The sequence below is a fragment of the Halichondria panicea genome, chromosome 11 (assembly GCF_963675165.1).
Source record: "Halichondria panicea chromosome 11, odHalPani1.1, whole genome shotgun sequence".
NCBI classification, from domain to species: domain Eukaryota; kingdom Metazoa; phylum Porifera; class Demospongiae; order Suberitida; family Halichondriidae; genus Halichondria; species Halichondria panicea.
The window spans coordinates 3,669,598-3,692,529 of NC_087387.1; the positions used below are offsets into that span (position 1 = coordinate 3,669,598).

The window sequence follows — 22,932 nt, forward strand, 5'->3', positions numbered from 1 at the left end:
CCAAAAACATACTTGCAACGTGCACAGTACGGTAAATTGCAACGCTAGGACCATAACCTTACTCAGTTGGTTGAAGAGCCTACTCACATTAAGGGCAACTGCATGTCTTGATCTGTATGGTGTCAAAACGGAAACGTACTACTGACGTACTACATAAACGAAACAGGTACTTTATATTGACTGCTACTATTATCACATCCGGACCTGTAATTGCACGCAGTTAAGAGCTGTACTTACACAGTAAGATAACGGCCATGCACATGCAGGTTAAAATTGTATCATGACGATTAGCAGTACGTTACTCGTGCAATAATAGCACTGGCAAGGTAATTTAAATAGCACTTGGCATTGCTGGCACTCGCTATACATGTACTATAGTTATCGAGTGCAACATGGAGAACATTGCACTGGAGCAACATAATGCTTAATCAATCAAGCACATCAATAAGAACAGAGCTTACCCAACGAGGATTGTTGGTGCCTTTCTATCCCGATATTAATTTCCACATTTCGTGGTTGCACGTGGATTGGGCTGAAATGCTGCACCAGAGATTCTCGAGCCGTTAGGAGTGGTGGGTATATGCTCTCCATTGACCATTCAACATCACTACTTACGGGAGTGCGTGCAGTGGGAGGGGTATGATGAGTCTGCCGTTTCCTCATAGGAATAGAATGCTTCCTTGTACCACCTATTCAAGATATAGGGTTGAAAAGTGAAATGTGCACACATGCACAGCATTCAACAAATTAATACTACAATGAAGAGCTACATGTCACATAAAATATGAAAGTACTATGGGGTACGCATGTCCTGAATTTCAAGGTATCTACATTTGTAAGGTGTATTAATTGTTTGTGTACATACTGCTCACTTTCACTGTTCTTTTTGTCCTGCCTTGACTGAAGCAGTCTGTTTATTAGCCTCGTTGATGGAAAGGGCATGCTATTTTCTGATTGAATATGTGTCTTTTTTATCGGCAAGGGACGTGACATCGGAAATATCATTGACTGTGCCTCTAAGCCAGCTAATTTCGAGAAGATGGGTTTTATCAGAGACACTCTGGCATATTTTTCAATGTGCTGTAGCGTGCGTGAGAGCATATAAGCAAGATCAAGTCGCTTCAGTGCAAGGTGGTCCATCTTAATGCTAAATTTCAATTTCCTTCTTTGTTGTAGGTCACTAAGTCCATCTAAAATGTTAGATGCTGTTGGCTTCGACTCATAGCTACGTTCTACATCGTTCACCAACCGCTTTACATGAGATAGACTAGCAACATGTGAAGTTAGGTTTGCCATGCGTTGATCAGCTATGGAGAGGAAATCTTTCATTGCTTTAACAACTTTATTGTAAGTAGAGCTGGAAATTCTGAGAATGAAAGAGAGGAAAAAATAAGTTTATTACATCGACTTAGGACTTATGACTACTTTGTTTATTATTACATGTACATGTACAATGAAAGCACGACCGGTGCTGATGCCTTGGTAGACGTGTCAAAGCTACATAACACATAAAGCTACTACTGTAGCTATTAATTGATAATTGTTGCTCAGTGAGTGGGGAGATCAAAGCAATCCAGTGCTCCGTATATGGCATGTAATGTTGCATCAGTACCATAGCAACCATGCATATATTGCACTTGCAATGTGTGTAAATGCAGTAGATTTTGAGAAAGAAATTTACTTTTAGGAGTTATGCCCCACCATTCACCCAATAACTTATTTCTAGGCTACTAATTATACCTTTTCCATTAGTTGTTGTTGTGGGAAGAAAACCTAAAAATTTATTATGAAATTCAGCAAAACTGTGACAGGCTCTGGAAAAACAGACCAATTGGCGCAAGCTATGCGATCTATATACCAGATGATAGAGCAAAGAATTGCCTACGCATTGTGATATGCTTAGTGTGCACATACCTCGTTCCATGCCTGAGTTATGCGCGTTGGAAACTTGTAAAACAGCAGTATTGAGAAACGCCCACTCAAAGATTGCTAAATTGGGAAAAGTAAGGTAATGGTGGCTGCTTAGACAAGGCGCTTTGGTGGAACAGAGAGGTAGTAGAAAGACGGTAGATAACTATAAGCCAAGAACAAAATTGTATGAGATTATACACTGCAGTCCATAAATCTGGCTATTGCAATACCAATATCTGCTCTAATTGGTCTGTTTTCCCAGAGCCTGTCACAACTAATGAATTCACTAAAATTCCACTCAAAACACATGTCTTTTATTACAAGTTATAGGGAAAATTTGACCAATCAGAAGAGTTTGACGTCATTGGGCAACAAGTTAGTTATTGCAGGCGCCCTCGCTGCGGCCCTCAGGCATTATGTCATCCAGTGCAATATAGTGCATGTTGCACTCGTGCTGGGCAATAACTAATATAATGCACATAGAGAACATTTTTGCATTAATTTTGCTGCATGCAGGCCAATCTGTAATCAGAGGAGGTCCAAGGTCACGGCTAATGACAAATAAAATACAGTAGACTCTCGCTATTGCGTCTCTCTGAAGTACAGCCACTTCGATATACCGGCCATTTGGTTTGGCACGGATTGCATGCTAGCTAGATGTTTTACAGCCACCTCGATATACCGTATTACTACAATGTTTTGCGACCATCAAACATTTGCGAACTTTGCGAGGGTTGATCAATTTGCAACAATAAAATCCGCAAAACCTAAGTAATTACACACGATCCTTGCCAGAACGCGAGATCGCAAAGGGTCAGTAATAGTAATACGGTACCGGCCATTTGGTTTGACACGGATTGCTAGCTAGATGTTTACTGCACAAAAATGCGGTCACTCGCTATTCCGTATGATGGCCAGTACTGGCTGCCCCAAACAATACAATTATTACAGCTGGATATGACGTTTTGGGTGTGGTTTGGCGGAAATTGGATTGCAGTACTTAGTTTGCTTTGTTAGAATCATTTAATTATTAATGTTATGTTGTTGTTGACAATGAATCCATACAACAGTCATTATAGAAGAGGAGAAACAGACGTCTATCTGATGGCTTGATGAATGATCTCTTCAACGATAGAAACATGTAAGTTTTAATAGTACTTGCATTTCCTATCAATGAATAATTAAAAAAGGTGGTGGATCTGCAATGAGGTTCTCAAGGCATTCTGGCAGCAAAAGATCGGGGACGATGTATAATGCTATCAGCGTTTTTAAGGACAACTACGGACTCAATGAATAGCTTAGCAAAGCTAGCTGCAAGGACTAACATAGATGTACAAGTAAAGTAAAGCACAGCTAGTTAGTTAGCTGAGTTCTGCATTTTGTACCAAAGGGGCAGTGCCCAACAATTTTACAGTGCTTTCAATGAAATTCAAATAATTATTGGTAGTCACTCTACTACTATCGCTCATAACGTAACGTAACAGCAGTTAGTTAAACTGATCAAACTTACAGCATAGATAAAGCTAAGAAAAGGTTACATTTTAAAAGGCAAAAGAGTCCGTAGTTGCGTATTCCTAGTAACGGCCGATCTTTGGTAATTTACTGTACAGTGTAGGCATGCAGCTTTGCAACTCTTTCTTGATTTTGACAGCTAGCGCTTTAGTGCATGGCTAACATGGAAAGTTTGTGCGAACAGATGATGCTATAAAAGATTCTGAAGAAACTGCAACAGCCTTCATGCACTGTGAGTAAAACTAGCCATGACTCGAGACAGAAGCTTTAGTTTGCTAATCTACGAATCAGAATCCAAGAGAAGGTGGCTAGAAGCTGTTAGTATTGCAACCGTTGAGCAGTTACAGCTGGAACAGACACACAGACAGACCACATAGATAGTAGGGGACAGACAGACACAAAGTCAGCTTTACTGTATCCCTTGTGCGGCTATGTCTCAGGACATAATGAGGATATGACACCTGAAGTGTATCCTCCAGCTAATAAAGTACAATATATATAGTTGTATCATCGAGGTAAGCTGTCAGAGCATATAGCCATGTGTATGCTTGCTATATACTACCTAAAACTGTCTCTGTTGTCTACTTGCAGGTCCACAAATTAGTGGGACAGATTACCCTGGATTAATCAAATGGCTGATAGCACCGCACAGTTGTTATAATAAATTATACGGAAATTCCTGTACAAGGAGGAAGGCAAAACAACAGACTTGACGCGCTACTCTAGTGATGTGTATGTATTAAAGAAAATGGTAGTTCTGAAGACGGTGATGCTGAGTGCATAGAAGGGCTCTATGTGTAATAGTCAGTGGTGGAAGAGTTCCTGTGAGAATGGGACCAGAGCCAATTAACGAACATAGTTCAGTGTGAGATCGATAAGAAATGGAGTGGCTATGCTTTGAAATTCTAGACATGTTCAATTGTGTTTCGATGGAGTCTTGCCAGCGGCGAGTAAACTCACTTTTGGGGATAGAGACCTTTAGGTCTCTCATCCATTATTCAATGAGCGGCCTGTATTCGAGGCTAATAGTTAGTAGCTAGGCTGTGGTTTAGGTGTTTCCCTGAGGTTAAAAGTTCACTTGCTATTTTACTTTGAAATAGAGCTGTACCTTGGGAGTAAAGTTAGTTTTCAAGTATCAATGCAAAGAACAAGTGCTGCAAGCTGCGCTGTCCTAATGCCTCTCGCTTTTGCTCAAAAAGAGGTATTACATGTAGTTAGCTAGCTAGGTAGCAGCTTGTTAGAAAGACTTTCTCATGGCAGAGTTCGAGTTTGGGTATATGCTTGATCAGAGGCCGCGGCTACTATTTTGTTGGCAGAGGAGGCTACAATTCGAGAGTGGTCATTGTTCAAGAGCGGCGTTTATTAGCTCCAGCCATTCAACAACCTACCTTTAGTTAGTCATCAGAGGTTCTTTTCACCTGCATAAACTCGAACTTTGTCATGAGAAAATCTTTGTGAAGCACTAACAAGCTGCTACCTGTACCTATATAGTAGCTACGTACATGCAGGGTGTCATACAGAGGGAAAGGGGGGATATCCCCCCCTTCAATTATGACTGAGTGTCCATAGCTGGGTATTGAAATAACAGTTGATCTTTTTTTAGCAACATTTTCTGGTTACTTTTCTCATTTCCTCCCTCTACTTCAAAATCCTGTATGACACCCTGACATGTACATGTAGCTAGCTGCTATAGGTATTAATATGGCTGCCATTCATTGAGGCTACTATTTGTGAGCGGCTACCATTTTGTTAGCAAAAGAGGCTACTATTTGAGAGCGGCCTCTGATCAAGCATATACGGCTAGGGCTGTCCCAATTATTCATCAGCTCTTCTCTCTTCCCCATCCCCCTAAGTTGGGTGTGGCCCCACCCTGGACGCGAACGTTCGCGTCCAGGGTGGGGTCACGCCCAACTAATCCCCCCTCTGAGAAAAGGTCTGGCCCCCAGACTACAATAATTGACATTGCAGCCATATAAAACTGACATGTGCACTTACATGATATTATTGACCTCTATGACCTTTTAAACCTCTGACTCTACCTAATTTAATAATTGGGACAGCCCTATATACAGCACATACCGTAGATCTACAATGTAGAAGTTGTATTATAAATACAATGTATGTACAATATTTTGCATTTCCTGTCACTAATAATGGGGTGGATCTGCAATGAGGTGGATCAGTTCACCAAGGGCTGCTTCTGGCAGCTAGTACAGTGCACACAGCTTTGCAGCTCTTTCCTGACTCTTGTAGCTAACAAACAGCTCAAGGCTAACTCATAAGTTGAATAGGAAGTTTGTGCTAATCCAATCCAAGAGAATGTGGCTAGAAGCCTATAGAAGCTGCTAGTTTTCGTCGCATTGTAACCGTTGAGCAGTTACAGCTGGAACAGACAAAGTCAGCTTTACTGTATCCCTCGTAGAAATAATCTATGAACACCAGAAGCCTTGTAACGAGTAAAACTAAAACGATATACATGCTGAGGATAATGGAGGATGCAACCAGACCTGTACAAACTCTGTCGGGTACGTGCTACCAGTGCAATTGTCAGAGTGGCTATCTACAAGGCATTCTGAATTACACCACCATGCATCTACATAACATCCAATAACACATTCTTTGTTGACATACTTGCTCTGTTCCACAGCCGCCTTGAGAATGTGTTTGTTCCTATCTGAGTCCAGTCTGGTGAACATGATCGCACTGTCCTTGTCAGTTTGTGAGAAAGCCATAGATCGTCTGAGAGAAACAAGCTCTGCTTTCAGATTGTTCACTTTAATAGGCTGGCTTGATGTTCTATCCTGTGGTGTATTTACAGTATGGCATGCATAATTATTACAGTGGATTGCAGTAAACTTGCAACGGAAAATTGCCAAACAGCAAAACCACAATCAGATAATTGCCGAGCGGGAAGCGAGGCGAATAATCATGCTAGCTACCTGATTCTGGCCCATTATTATGTTAAATAGGTATGTAATGGATGTGGGTTGGGCTCTCCCCGGAGGCGCTATACGGCAATAAAGAAGCAAACGATGCACTTGCCTAGATGGGCAACTCTGCAAGTCAGTGCAACTTTATCTGCTCACTGTCTCTATATAGATAGGGGGGCTAAGGTGAACCTTCCCTCCCAAAATGCTCATCTTCCCCCCCCCCCATATGTAACTAGATCTACTGTGATGCACTAGCATGTAATAGGTGGTGTGGTCAACAAATGTGGGAGTGACCAAACATTTTGCGGCGTGCGTAAACCTTCCCCCTAAACTTTTAAATGAAACACTGGTAAGACTACAGATAGATCTGGAGACTGAGAGCTGGCCATGCAGTTCTTTGAGCTGAGTTGAAGTCTAATTGTTAAACCATGCCTATAATTATATTCAACAGTTCCAAATTCGCTCTTTTGGTAAGAATTGCCCCATTCTATATCTATAGTTATGATGACTCCAAATTCCAGATTAAAAAATGTGTTGGCGCTATAATTAGAACGATTACGGTACTAGTCACAGTGTGACTATATTTGGTGTAGCCTCCCCATGCCCACTTCACTTCGAAGGAAGAGGGCCTATAGTATGTGCATGCACTAACTTTATATCCCGGTATCTGGGGGCTACGCGGATAATAACGTACAATGTAAATGGTAAGTTTAATGACGTCACAACAAACAGTGGATTGATGAAAGCAGATAGAAGTTCAATTTAAGGTTTCTAGCCCCCCTTTATATCTGCATGATAGCATGCTGATAGCTACCCTTAGCCTGCTATGCTATAATGAAAGCACCGCGGGTGCTGATACCTCGGTGGATGTGCCATACCTACATAACATAAAGCTACTAGCTACAATGTACATGTGCATGCATGTGTATTGCTGATGCATGTACATGCACACATGATTTATCAATGCATGATCAATGCATGATACATTAATTTTGCTGCGTGCAGGCAGAATCATAGGGACACACAAAGCGTGGGAAATGGTCAACCATTGATTGTTTCTAAAAAGGATGCCAAAAGTCTAAAATTAATGGCTGCTGCATCAGCTAGAGCCTTGCAGCTCTCTTCTCACTCTTTTAGTTAGTGTTCTAGTGTAGCCTCCTTCGCAGTGTGTGTGTGTGTAGACTGCTACAGCTTCTCAAGGATCAATAAAGTGCAAGTAAGAGTTCTATAGGCCTCTACTCATGTTTTCATTCGTGGATTGCAAATAATGCTTGATTCTTGAGTTATGCCTAGTTTTGCTTTCTGAAATGCCATCGCAGCCTTTTCAGGAGAGTGCGTAGCAAAACTTGTCCATGAAGTGTTGCTACGCATACTCTTCTTAGTAGACTAGTTAGCTCTGCACTAGAACTAGCATCCTTTGCAGCCTCTCCTTTTTCTGTTCTGTAGGTCTGTGTATGAAAATAATTACCCAGTGCGTGCGTGCACATGCAGAGCGGGAACGATTGGTGTGTGGACACAAAAATGAGGTGTTTGAGCGAACTAGACACTTTTATGGACTGTTTTACCTGCTAATGAGACAGTGGTTGAAAAGTGATCTTCAAAGGCAGAAAAAAAACAGTATTTTCTATCATACTATGTAGATTATCGTTAAAATCATTACTATTGTGTCTGTTATGTCAACACACGGGGTGAATGCTCAGCCTCCACTGAGCATCATCATGTTCACATTGTTTGTCTGTATAATTTATTCATTCAGGACAAAAATAGAATTTTTACGGTAAGTTTACGGGAAAATATTGCGCATGCACAAACAGTCAGTAACAGGCTTTCTACTCAAGAGGAGGCCTGTGAAGAAGCTATACTTGGTGGAGAACTTTTGCATTCTTGGCAATACTCTGCACATAATACTGTCCATTCTCCAATCTCCTCTGAACAGACACACACCAAATGTTTTTATCGTGTACCTCTGCAGTTACATTCTAGCAAGAGTTCATTAAAAGAGAAAGTATATTAACGAATGAAGCATTATAGTACTTTGCAGCAGATCGATGTACTGTATAGCGCGAAATGTTCGAGGGGCTTAATTTTCATTGTCTTCGTGGGTTAGTAATCCTACATGAACACGAACATGTTCTTTAATAGGATTATCTGCTATAACGTGCAAAGATTAAAGGCGTGGCTTCCGGTAAGCAGTCATCCCACAAACATTGTGCAACGAAATGCTTTTAGAGGCCATTCCACGAAATATAAGTGCCTTGAAAATGTCGCGCTATACGGTACATATTCGGAAAGTAGCATGAATTCCTGTCTGAAAAGCACGATCACTTAATGACAATTTGGTAATAACATTATTGCGGGGCTCCGGGCACTCGGATTGGTTCAGGAAGTCAGATATTACTTTCCATTCGATACTCTCTCTTTTTATTATGGACTCTTGGTTGTGGTGTTGTTACATGTACATGTGCTCATGAGCAATGACACCCAGTGTTATAGTTGTAAAATGTGCACCTTGCTTTTCTCTGTTTCAATGAAGCCCATGTTCTCTTGATCTTTTAGCCTCTTTCTCACTGTCACTCTCAAGTCCTCTTCGCTATCAATAGGAGACAGTGATTCGTTGGTGATTTGTGCGAGGACATCCGTCAGGGATAGGGTGAGTTGATTTAAGAGAAGGGAGAGGCACACTCTAGCAGCTATGGCTTCACCATGAACATCCTGAGATCTATGAGGGTACAAGCATTAATAAGGTGGTGCATGGGTGGTACTTTTTAAGTTGAATCCGTTGCACCCTGGGTAATATCTATCAATATCATCCAGGTATATACATGTATATTGACCAAGTCCTGGAGATATTGATAATCACGCAGGCATGTACTGTATTTACAACAGTAGCACAATCTTTTGATTTCTGACCACAATGAGCAATAAAGTACATGCATTTGTTCAAGCATGTACGGTGTATGGTATATACAGTGGTCAGACGTAATGATTTTATTGTACATGTAAATACAGTACGTGGCTGGGTAATATCAGATGTGGTCAACATACATGTACCTGGATGATATTGGTATAATACCCACTACAGGATGCACGAGGCTAGTTAGACTCGCAAGCCACTCCCTTTTCTCTGATTGGACGGGGGCGGGAGAAAAGGGACTGGTAACTCTGGGCTACAGCTTGTGTAAATCAGGAATGCTATTAAATATTAATGTCACGTGCAAATTATCCAATTTATTCTGATGCGTCAAAAGCTAAAGACACACAGAAGACTAGTATACAGATCTATCTAGCCAGCCTTTTGATATCATAGATCCTTGTACCAGTGTCTGTTGTGCCACAACTTGTGGATTAGCATGGAACAGCTGATGAACGTAGAAATCTTGGCAGTCCTTCTTTGAACCGAGGAGTGGCAGCGATTTAAGACAGCTTGTACAAGTCTGACTACTCTCAATTCAACTGCTGCCCTCTGCCATTATCTGTCTTGTATTGTACAGGTTATTAAAAGCTTTAGGCAACCAATGACTTTCGGCTGCCAGTTCTCATCACATAAAACTAAAACAAGCTAATCTCTGCTGGTGTCTTAGATGACTATATCCTAGCTGAATGCTTGATGTCGTTATTACTCCATCATTTTCTCTTTTCTAGCACTACCATCCATTCTCAAACTGTAGCTAAGTAGCCCGCGATCACTTTTGCAGGCTACGCAATTCTACTTAACCTCACGCAATTTTTGGATCACGTGGAAAAATCAATGAATAATCTCTACCCAAATTCTGGTAGAGACACAAACTGTAGCCCAGAGTCACCAGTCCCTTTTCTCCCGCCCCCGTCCAATTAGAGAAAAGGGAGTGGCTTGCGAGTCTAGAGGCTAGTATTACCCAGGATGCAGACTGTTCAACCTAAAGCGTCACCCACCATCCTATTAGCATGCTGGAGTGCATTGATGTGTGGCGAATCCCAATGCAGTCGGGTAGAATCCTACAATCTGATTGGTATTAGGTAATGATCCTTAAAATTATTACACAACCAGCAAAAAGTAGGTTATCATGCCATCCTCTTATGAGTAATAACTTATTACTTGTACATGTATGGCCTAGCTTCTAGCAATTTTAGGGAGTAATTCTGAAGTACTAAACCTTAGGCGGCTGATAAACCTATACAATAGTCATGCATGTAGAGTGTTGTACAACTAAAGCAGCATACATTTGTACATGTATAAGGAAACCAGTTAGCAGCAACTACTGTATCAGGGGCAATAAAATTAGCGGTTAATAATAGTATGTGAGTAGTGCGTTTGTACTGTATAATTAAAACGTAAAAATAATATGCACGTACATGTAGAATGATATGCCCATTTAACGTGCAAATGTTTTGCTACAAAAAAGCTCAGCAGTTTGACAGCATGCTGGGTGAACTATAGCCAGCTGATGTAGAGTGCATCTGGATACTCATAGACACAACTGAGTGTACCGGTATATGCAGTAGACTTAGCAAGAACTGAAGCATGAACGAAACGTTGCAAGGAACGATATGCAGATGAACGCACACTGTACTTCGTAAAATTTATAATGACCGCTAAACTTTAAACTAGAGGCTTGCTGAAATTCATGACAGGTGATAACGGCATTGTAGTACTGCACAGACACATTGGTACTATATGTAGAATGACAGCAAAGTCAGCAAATTAATATAACTAGCTACCTCTATAGCGAACGTATAATGTAAGTTCAGGCTTCTCAGCTTTTGCTCGCGAAGCCTTAGTAAAAATCTGCCCCAATAAGGTATTTAACAAGGCTATCCAAGCAGCACTTAGTCATCTAGGTGAGCATGCAGACTGAACAGATAAACACACACAAACACACTGACCGACTACTATAACGGTACCCACGGCTCAACGTAATCATAAGCCACGCATACTATTGTAATTTTCAGAAGTGAACAACACACAACACTGAAGTCTCATACTTGTACATACATACATACTTGTCAATGGAATACAGGCTAATACCCAGAAGGTCATCAGCCACAGAATAGAATCGCCCACTCAGACAAAGAACACCGATCATGGAGTCACGGAATACCCTCACAGCTTCACACAACTTGAACCACTCTATCATTACAGGGTGATCATGGGTCAGCTGAAGTAATCAGAGAGTGCATGGTCGTAATACAGTGTACATGTACATGTGCATTTTGCCAGTGACTAATAATTATACATGCATGTAGTAATATATCACAGTAGACCTATTTAAGTTACAAGAGCGTAATGAAAGTCATACAATTTCCTTCCGTGTCTTATTGCAAGGTTACATAACCTCAATCGAGGCATACTTTGGCAAAGGTTGTCGTGATTTAAAATAATTATATTCCCCACTTGGGGTCTGTATCATAGCAACTGGGTGGGGTTTAACTACCATAACCCCAGCCCTGGAGCACATTCCTCACATAAACTCCCTTGCCTTGAGGGAGCACTGATTTTATACTGTAGATACACAGCGAAAGAGAAGCTAGACACTTGTTGACAAGGGCAGGACAGATGGGTGGGGCTCGCTAAACACCAGGAAGGCTGGAGGAAGGGTGGGGCTCACTGCTTGGACGTTGACAAGTTAGTGCGTAGAGCTAGAAGCTATAGCACTGGCTACAAGCTTTACGCACAAGATTTTTGCTCGTTTTCAATAGTTTTTGAGACTGTTAGCTAGTTGTATCCAAGGTAAGATAGATCTAGCTTAGGTAGCAAGTAATTTTCATTGAAGTGGGTATATAACACTTATTGTCCACTACAGTGATGAACACCTACTCATTTTTTCAGGGCAAAGCTGAGTAAACTCCTTAGAAAATGTTTCTGCTACTGATGGGACTCGAACTCTCAACCTTCAGATTTTGAGTCGAGTGCTTTACCAGTAATAGCGTACGTGTAATGGAAAATCAATCTCGTCTCAATTATAATTATGTTATAGTTGTGACACATGCACAGTGCCACATGGGATATATTGGCTCATAGTGACTTAGCCCCGGAGGGCCGCAGGCCTCGAGGGAAAAGGCAATACTGAGCCAATATATCCCATGTGCGCGCATGAGTGAGCTGTGTAACAACTGATTTGCCTTGTGCATTCCTTTCCGTGTACACATCACTCCTTTTATAGGACAACTAGTTTCAACTACTTGTGGTGGCTGTGGAATGCACCAGACGCATGAAAAACGTTTTCTGCCTACCACTGAATCTGTTTAACAGTGTTATATTATCAGGTTACTGGGTGGATGGTAGGCTTTAGGTAACTTCAGCCATACTATGCCAGTATCTAGATAGTGGCACAGTTCAAGGCTTGACCTGTGCCATATGGCAGATATTGGCACAGTGTTTCCTTTGATCTGCCCACTCAAAATGCAACAAATTGAAAAAGAAAATGGGTATAAAAGTATGTACACGCAAACCTCATGTGACTGTTGTGGCAGACTGGGCGGAATCAAAGTTGAAATGTTGGGTCCAACAGCACTATAGAGAAATGTATGGAGGAGATTAAAGTCTATCTACATTGAGAATGGCTCTCTTAATGCTGCCATAACTTTGTCATACAGTAGATACACGTGTAGTTTACAAAATTACATTATACCATAACTATTTATCAGTCTATATAATTTTTATATAAATGCGTCGATAATCTCCTATCCGTTAAAAATTTGCACTTTCCATGTAACATCTAATGGCATACATGCATGTCATGTACATGTGTATATGCATGCCCCCAAAATTTGCTATACTAGGATTTACGAGGGAGAGCCATACTGTATGACGTACAATAATTATATCTACATGTAAGTCAATTCGTCACAATATTTACCAGTACAAAAACTTTAATGAAGCAATAATTGACCACAGAACTTCCCTGACCATATTTTTATTGACTATGTACATGTACATGTGTATATAACCTCGGTACACTTCAGTGACCTCAATTTCTGTAGTAAATTAACCTTGGGTAGAGTATTCATTACCACTGACCTATTTGTTGGAGAGGGGCTGGGTCCTGTAGCAGTTAAACAAAGAGTATACAATGTAGATTTTCATAATGACAGAAAAGTTACATCACCCCCCTTCCTATACGTACCTTCAGATAGCTGCATGGGCAATCCCTCTTGTACTTCACACATATGCAAAGTGCTTGCCTATTGTGTGTTTGAAGTGAACAATAATTATTGACCAAGTGTTAATAAACACTCACATAGTTCATTGGCGATGCTCCAGCCTGGGGACATTTGATTGTGTCTTCTATTTCTAGCTCAGGCTCACTCCATTGTGCAAGAACAGAATCTTCACCTCTAGCAAACGAACTGTCCTGTTCATTCACAAGAAACTGCTGCGTTTCTAGTGCACTCTGTGTCTTCGCATGTGTCATCATCAATTCAGCATTCTCAACCTCTAACATGGTTACTTGGTCTTCTAAGGTATGCTTTTCCTCTTCTAGAAGAGCCACAGTCGTAGTGAGCTTCTCTACCGCTAGCATGAGCATATTCTCTTTGTTCTCATTCAACGTCAACTGTGTTTTCCAAGCAGTACTAGTCTTATGGTATTTGGGGGTAAGCTCGTCAACATTGTGTTGTTTCTTTTGAAACTCGAATTCCTGTTTTAATTCATCTAGAACCACACTGTTGGACACCAATTCATGACGAGCATCTTCTTCATGGTGAGTATCTCCTGAAACAAGATGTAGATTACATAATTATGACAGGCCAGTACTACATGTTGTAACAAGAGCACCTTAATACCGTATAGCGGGTAACTTTTGTGGGGTAAAAATTTCGTTCCAACTCGAAAATGTGAGTTTCGTGGAGGTCAGCTTGCCCACGAAAATAACGAATATTTTACCACACGAAAATTACCCGCCATACGGTACAGCCATGTATGTACATGTATAATAGTAGCCTCTTTCACTGGCCTCCCCTGAAGAGAAGGACACTGCTACTGACTTCTTGCGTATGCACAAAACTATTGGCTATTTTTCCCGGAAATTTCCTGAATTTATCAGAGAAAAATTCATATTAAAAAAAGACATACACAGAGCTATTATAGCTAACTAGCTAGAGACAGAGCTGACAATAATTATAAATATAATGCTGATAGAGATTTCCCCCATAACATACATGACTGACCGTCGTACACTGACAAAAATAAATGTTCTAGGAACACACCTACGAGTCTCTGTTTTCCGAGAACAGAGTAGAGTCGTCTCCACCTTCTTCTACGAGAAGTGGATGGATCTAAATCACTTTCACTAGTGGGAGTGTCTAAAGGATTGACAGTAGGCTTGGTATTGTGATCAATTGAAGAAGGATATTTTGGCTCCTCTCTGAACAAACCACTCTTTGAGTAGCGAGAGAAGAATAAAGTCAAGTGCAATTAACAGCTGCATGATATTGAGCAAGCACAGCAGTATACCGTAAAGCAGGTTATTTTTTTATTTTCGTATAATAATAAATTATTATTGACCATCATACGAAAATAAATTATTCTACCGCAATAGGTTCAAACGTCACTATATCCTGAGCTGTACGAATATTTAATTGGGCAGTTCATACACAACAACGAAAATTACCGGCTATACAATAATATAAACATGCATGCATTTGTGTACATGTAAGTATGTACCGTATATGCTCGATCAGAGGCCGCTCTTGTATAAAGGCCGCACTCAAATAGTAGCCTCCCTTGCTAGCAAAATGAAACATTTAGTAGCCGCTCTCAAATAGTAGCCTCAGTGAACTTTGACTCTAGCATTTCTGCACGTGGTAGCCAAAAAAATTATTACTAGCAGCTAGCTACATGTACGTAGCTATGAGTAGCAGCTTGTTAGTGCTTCACAAAGACTTTCTCATGGCAGAGTTCAAGTTTATGCAGGTGAAAACAACTTTTGATGACAAACTAAATTATCTGGAGCTAATAAACGCCGCTCTTGAACAGTGGCCCCTCTTGAATTGTAGCCTCCTCTTCCAGCAAAATGAAACATTTAGTAGCCGCGGCTCCTGATCAAGCATATACGGTATGTACAGTGTACATGTACATGTGTATATAAGTATGTACAGTGTACATGTACATGTTTAAGTATGTACATGTACAGTGTACATGTACAATGTACATGTGTAAGTATATACATGTACACTGTAGCTCTAGCAATTTTACCTTTCTCACAGGAAACATGTTTGCTTCTCTATTTCTCACACCATTATCTTTTTCATGAGAAAAGAGCTTTTTTCCCACCAGGCTCATGAGCTGCTCCTCATAGCTACCATGGATTGCCCCCATTTCAGCTTCAAAGTCATTATGCAGTGATTTTAACTCCTCTTGATGTTCATTCTCTAACTCTTCCTTCTCACAGAGCAAAACTTGATAAAACAGTTTCTCTTGAGCAAATTGATTTTCAAGTTCTTTAATTCTATTCCTATCTGCTGCAATTAAAGTAGTTTTCAGGAACGATTCGTTGTTGACAGAAATCCCTGTTTTTGATTCCTGCAGCTGAGCTTTAAGAATTTCGATTTCATTGTGTGCATCTTTTAGCTCATTTGACATCTTGTCTTTGGCAAATTGGACTTCATCAGCGTCTGATTTTAGTTTTACACATTCCTGACTTTTGAGTTCAATCTGATATTGCAATTGTTTAATTTGACCACTTGACTCCTGAAGCTTGGTCTGTACTTGTTCAAGACTAGTTGACAGGCTATCTACATCCTCCTGCGTTTTAATAAGCACCTTCTCCAAGTTCTTTCTTCCTTTTTTTGAGTAAGGATAAGCTGCTACAATTGCTATGAGCTTGCTCATTTCTTGCTTAATTACCATTAATCGTTCTGCAGCATTTTGAGCTGTATCAATGGCACTTTCTAGACTAGAGGTGACATCATCAAAATCGAAGTCGTCTTCTTTATGCAGATTGCTCATAGAGCTTCCAGCCTGATTCTCCAAAAAGAAATTGTACAATGATGATAGTAAACGTTCCCTATTGTCACACTTTTCTTCCAAGTCAAGAATAATAACCATCAATTTCTGGTGGTATTTGTATCGATGACGTGGATCCCCTAACAACTCATACAAGTAGGCGGGATCTTCAATAACCTCTATGTTGGAAGCATCCATGTCAGACTGCAACTTTATCTGCATGCCCTCGTATTCATTTAGTGTATAGTCAACACGTTTATGTATTTTTGAAAGTGCTAGTTGGATTTCATCTTGCAGTCTTTTCTTCTTAGCTTGTTGAGTGACAAGCAACGCTTGACTAGCAGGATCTAGCAGTGGATCTGTCTGACTGAGAGCAATTTCATCATTCGATTTGCTATCAGGAAGCACAGTTCTTTGTTTGGCATGTTTCTGAAACCTTTTCCCTTTACGTTTTGAGGACATCTGCCAACAATATACAGTGCATGAACAGGGTTCTATCTAGAAGAAATATTTTGGGGGGGAAGATATTTTGTGGGGGGAAGCCTACGGCGAGTGCAAAGCACAAGCCGTAGGCTGAAAGGGGGGTTCAGGGGTCCTCCCCCGGAAAATTTTTTATTCTAGATGGCCAGAGACGCAATTTGAGCCAAATAAGGTCTTTTACTTAAAAATTTGAGGTGCACAAATAGAGAGTTTGGGGGGGAAGCTTCCCCCCTGCCCCCCCACTAGATAGAACCCTGATGAAGATGCAGCATTCAAACCATTTTCTATAGTGTTTTAATTGCTTGCAGCTATAAATCATAAGATTATAATTTTGCTCACTTGTTGCCTTTTGACCTCTGACGCAGTGCCAATATTATGGCAATATAATTATGGCATAACCTGAGCCCAATACTTCAAATCATGGCTTTTATATAGGGACACGCTCACTAAGGCATTTGTGGTTCCTGTTGGAAATTTGCTTCCCGCATATACATGTATGCATGGTTTCGATGCATTGTAATTCCAGCCACTAAAAACAGAACAACTAATTATTATGCCTCGGTGCGCACGAGCAAGCGAGGTTGGTACCGTATAGCGAGTATATTTCGAGGGTATAAATGTTCGTGGTTTTCGCGGATTAGGCATGTACCGCAAACATAAAATTTATAACCGCGAATTTAATAGCATGCATGCTGCAAAAAGGCACTATTCCACGAACATTAAAAACCTTTCTAACGGCATTTCCACGAGAAAGTTTATACCCTCGAAATACTCGCTATAATTATGGGAAATTCCGTGGTGACGGACGTACAATTCAGTACTGAAACACCATCATGCTTAAGTATAGGTGTCGTCAGTCAGTAGAATCACTCAGTAAATTCAACTGCATAATTTTTTTTGCGTTTTTGGTGTGTTGTAGGTGTAACTAGCCTTAGGATAATGAAAACATGTTTATGCTGATAAATTATTTGGAAAATATCATCAAAACCAAACTGTCTGTGACTACCAGCTGCTTTCAGCGGATTGATATGTCTTATAATATCCTGTATAAATCTTTTAAAAGCCTGAAGTGTGCTAGTTAATTTGCTTCAAACTAGTTTTAGGATAATGAAAGCATAATTTTATAGTGCTTTCTAAAACTTAGCTTAAACTAGCATTTTCTTTAAATTGGCTACTTTCCTCGTGACGGATGTACACAGATCTGAAATTTCATCATTTAAATCAATATACCGCTAAAAAACCAATAGCAAGTATACACTTTTTCTTTTGGTATGCATTTCTTTGCAACTAGACACAGCTAAAACTTGCTTTACCCCAACAAATCTGAGCTTGTATACTTGCAGCTTACTTGCACGAGAATGGTACGCAGCTGGGCAAAAATAATTATAAGCGACACACCATACGTACAAGCTGATATTCAATGTACATGTACATAACCAAACAATGTCTTAGAGGTTATTTAGCAAGAAATATTCCCTTGTTTATCTTTAAGAGTGCATTTAAAAGCAGAAAGTATTGACTGTGACGGACGTACATGACGGACGTACAGTAGTGTTGGTGTACGTCCGTCACAACATTTCTCAAAATCAAAACCAAAAACTAAAGCCAAAACCGATGAGAGTGGCTTCAAATTTAATGTTGGAATAAATACCTACAGTATTATAAAGGTAAAAGATAAAACAAAACAACAGTTTCTATAAATCAACCAAACTCTCCTTAATTAAAAAAGATGTTAATTTCTGTGATGAACGTACAAGACCATGAAATCGTATAGCGTATATTATCTTCTAATTTATCGGACAGCAAAAAATAATTATTTTGGAAATTGTCCGGGTATAATTGGAACAGATTTTTTATAGAGCATGCGAAGTGTCCTGAATAATTAGAACAAGCAAGCAGCTGCATGCGAGCTAGCTAAGTTTAATAGAACAGGGTACGACTGAATAGTTGCACTAACTATCTAAAACTAGCTACTCAAAGCTAAACTGCAGCACTCTAAGTCTTACTTGCCGTCTATGAATGGTAACTCAATTTTTCAAGGTATTGTCCGGATATTTAGTAAATATTAAAATACTGGAGTGTCCGTTGTATTAGAACAACGAAAATTGCCCAAAAGAGTGTCCGGGGTAATTACCGATAAATTAGAAGATATACGGTAAACATACACAGGGAAGCGAAAAGTACCAGCTGAAAAAAAATTCCGCTGATTCCTAGTTGCAAAAAATTATCCAACAAAAACTAATTTTAATCGGAAAGGTAATAGATAGACCATTTTTATCAATCAACCAATAATTGGGCTAATGCTTGGTATCTACAGTCACCCTTGTAATCTTAACCACAAATCACGCTGTAGCCTAGACAACAAAAACTAATTGAAAAACTACATGCATTCAGCTTCGAAATGATTTCTTTTTTATACTAAGATTTTTAAATTCTGACCTACACGGAATTGCCCATAATTATACGGTATACGGTAGTGTGTTTGTGTATGTGTGTCTGTCTGTGTAGACTGCTACAGCTGCTCAAGGATCAATGAAGTGCAAGTAAGAGTTTTCTATGGCTTCTAACCATGTTGGATTAAACTCGTGGATTGAAAAATAATGGTTTTTAATATAGTTTTGCTTACTTGGAATGCCATTACCGGTACATGCAGCCTTTTCAAAAGTTTGTAGCAAAACTTGTCCATGGAGTGTTGCTACATGCTCTGCACTAGAACGCTAGCTATTAGTAGCTGAAAGAGGGAGAAGAGAGCTGTAAGGCTCTAATGCATGCAGCAGTACATTAATTTTGTCATCAATCTCTTTGAGTTTCTCTGTGATTACAGATTAGCCTGCATGCAGTAAAATTAATGCATATAAAAAAATTATGTGCTGTGTGTATTAGCAACAGCTTAGTACAGTGTAGCTTTGACACATTCACCGAGGCATAAAGCACCAGCGTACAAATACATGATTGCATGTACATGTACATGTACATGTATATCTGGCATGCATGATGTTAAGGATCAAATTGAGCCGTAACACAACTGCATATGTTTATACTACTGACCTAGTATTGACAGTGATGGTCAAGGACTGCCTATTATTACGCCTCGGTGCGATGCATAGAATGCTTTAGCTGCTCAGTGATGAATGAAATGCAAGTTAGAGCTTCTATACTATACTGTTGAGAGTTGCCCAGGGCGTGACGAATCTCACGCTCCCACAATAATGCAAACGTCACAAATGCTCATGTGCCACCGCCCACGCGCTTAAATTATTATACATGTGCATATAAGCGTTGAGAATAAACACATCCACTGGTGGTCTGTTATCGAGTAATATCCACTCATGCATAACGTAATTGCATTCCAAAACTCACAGCCTTTTCAGATTGTACATACTGTAGCAAAAATTGTCCATGGAGTGTTTCTATACTCCATACTAACAGTTATAGCTCTGCACTAGAACGCTACACTGCGTTGCTGTTGTGGTGCCTGCCATGCCTCATATGATGCTCATATGTGTATAAAACAAAAGCAAAAAATCTGTAAAAAAGCCCCCCTTACTACGGCTACAGCAAAATAAGAAAAGTGCTGATTGGATTGCATCCGTTTTTTGCGTCATAAATCATGCTAACTCAACACTATTCCCCTAGCAAGGGGTCTTTTGCCTTTGTTGTACACTTCTGAAGCATGGTGGGTACCACAAGTCTCTAGAAAGTCATAAGAAACTTTGCGACAGCTAGTCTAGTCGGTAATAGCAAACGTCGATGATTGAATGTTCGAACCACTGACTTTGAGCTGTGCTGTGCACGAGTAAAGTGACCAGATTAATTCTAATAGTGGGCAATACCTGATCATTGTGAATACAAAAAATTGAAGCTCTTAGTGTCTCTCCAAACAAGCACCTGGAAAAGAGTGTCGCTAGAAAATTGATTGCTCTCTAATGTGATTGCCACACAACTCTACCCATCAATTTCGAGGAGCTGAAACTAAATTCCCAACTCAGAGTGGCCTAATACATAGATCTACAAGTGTCAGTATACCGTATTACAGTAGAACCTCGATTATCTGGACACCTTGGTTCCAGAGGCAAGCCGGATTAACTGATAATCGAATAGATAAACCACGCCTTGATCCACCCACTTATTGATACAGCAGTTCCACATGCGCAGAAGACAAGCAGGCCTGTCTCTATAGTAACAGCTGCAATGCACATGCGCATTTCATTTTAGGGACACGGCGATTTTCTAAAAAGAAAATTGCCAAGCCGGATCTAAATCGAGGTTCTATTGTACTAGAATATTTTGCCGATGAAAAACCTTTGTGAACAAGCCAAATCAGCAGAAAAATTGACCCTAACTATTGCGTTCTGGCAAAGGGTCGTGTGTAATGTTTTGCAAATTGATCAACCCTTGCAAAGTATATATGCATGTTTGATGCTCGCAAAACATTCTAGTAATACATAATTTGTACTACTCATTTCAGATCATACAGTATAACCGGAACCATGGTGTGCTAAAACAATCATTTAGTCCACTCCTGATATGTACTGGTATAATTATACAGGAGATGCAGAACGTATTTTTTTATAATTATAATTTATAAATAATTTATTAATGTGTATAATTATAGTGGATATTCCAACGGCTTACCTTGCAAACTTCATAGACTCTCACATACAGGATCTCGGACCAATTATTTTTAGCATTCTTTTTCGATTTCTGTTGTCACAGTGATGACTGATGACTAGACTTAGACTCGCCGCGATACTAGCCTCGAGTCCAGGCCGCGAAGAGAATCCTCTTCGCTAGACTCGCAAGCCAAGCCGTCACTGTTCGCTGCAACAGTGACGGCTTGCTAGTCTACCTCTTCGCGGCCTGGAATCGAGGCTAGGCAATACAGGCCGGTAGTTAGTTGGCTCATGTATAAAAGCATAGACAGTATCTATGATAAAAGTGCTGGTGTAGATCTAGATCTATCTAGAAAGTGGTGCATCTAGTCTTTAGAAGAAAGTGAAAGCACTAAGAGGAATGCAATGATGTCATTGTAATTATTACATGAGCCCACTAGACCTACCTATCTCATGGAGCTAATATTTTTATTTTGAATTGGTAATCTGATCAATGTCTTGTTTATGGTTTGGGAATCACCTATAATTATAGCCTCGAATCCAGGCTATTTTAATCGGCCTGGTCTCGAGGCTAGGAATCACCTTACCACTAGTCTACTGAGGGAGGGAGGTTTATCATGCATTTATTATTGATTATTGTGACAATTAATCACTTCCTGTAAAACCCCATTTCCTGTTAATCACACCCATGCAATAAAACCACAAACATGAAGGTACAGTACAAAAGTAATTTTCAATCTAAGGTTAAAGTTTAACCCTTCCCCATTCAAGAAAATACAGAATAAATTCTTTAATATCGTGAACCATACATTGAAATGACTTATAACTATTTCCTACAGGTATAGCGCAGACCCCAGGGGATATATTGACACCATCATCGTTACTTAGAAACTGACTACTCCCACTAATTACCGTTTACAACGAACATTCACAATTATGTCCACAAACGATATTGTATGAAGGCACAAAGTGTCTAATAAATGTTCTCACGGTTCAATCAGGATCTGCAGAAACTTCTCTGCGAGTATAATAGGCCGGGGTTGGTAGATTATGCTAGAGATAATTATTATACCTATTATGCTATTCTTTTATGCTCAAGTAAACAGCCTATTATTCTTTTCAAATCACCTATTATTAATATTCCCACATTATTCCTCCAAAGCACAACATAGACCCCATGTCGTTGCACAAGTAAGATTAAACTATAAATAATTGCTGTGACACTATATATAATTATTAATAGAATTGCAAGGTCAGGAGATAGTTAACCACTGCATGCAGTATAATATACTTCCAAAATGTTTATACTCAGTATGACTCGTACTAGCCTCGAATCCAGGCCGATTAAAATACTTATCGGCCTGGTCTCGAGGCTAGACTCATACTGACCTGTATTTCTGTGAAATTTGCCTATTATTCTCGTAATTGTTATAAATGTGCCTATTATGCTCAAAATTGGGCAGATGCCTTTTTCCCGGAAAATTACCACTAGCGCTTGGCCGTCATATGATGGCTTCAACGGGGAAAACTATTTGCAGTTCGGAGGTAACCATGTACATTGGAT

General features: G+C 39.9%; 1 protein-coding gene across 1 annotated transcript; it reads right to left on the reverse strand.

The window, feature by feature from the left end:
- Positions 1 to 461: 461 nt before the first annotated feature.
- LOC135343667 (uncharacterized) lies at positions 462 to 21,706 on the reverse strand (the record flags this gene model as incomplete). The annotated part of the gene is given in 12 exon segments (XM_064540637.1): positions 462 to 689; positions 873 to 1,366; positions 6,055 to 6,224; positions 8,862 to 9,072; positions 11,334 to 11,488; positions 12,783 to 12,843; positions 13,351 to 13,375; positions 13,457 to 13,514; positions 13,571 to 14,043; positions 14,538 to 14,709; positions 15,526 to 16,737; positions 21,391 to 21,706. Coding segments are annotated over 11 exon segments (3,259 nt in total), but the record flags the coding sequence as incomplete, so codon positions are not given.
- Between the last annotated feature and the right edge of the window lie 1,226 nt (positions 21,707 to 22,932).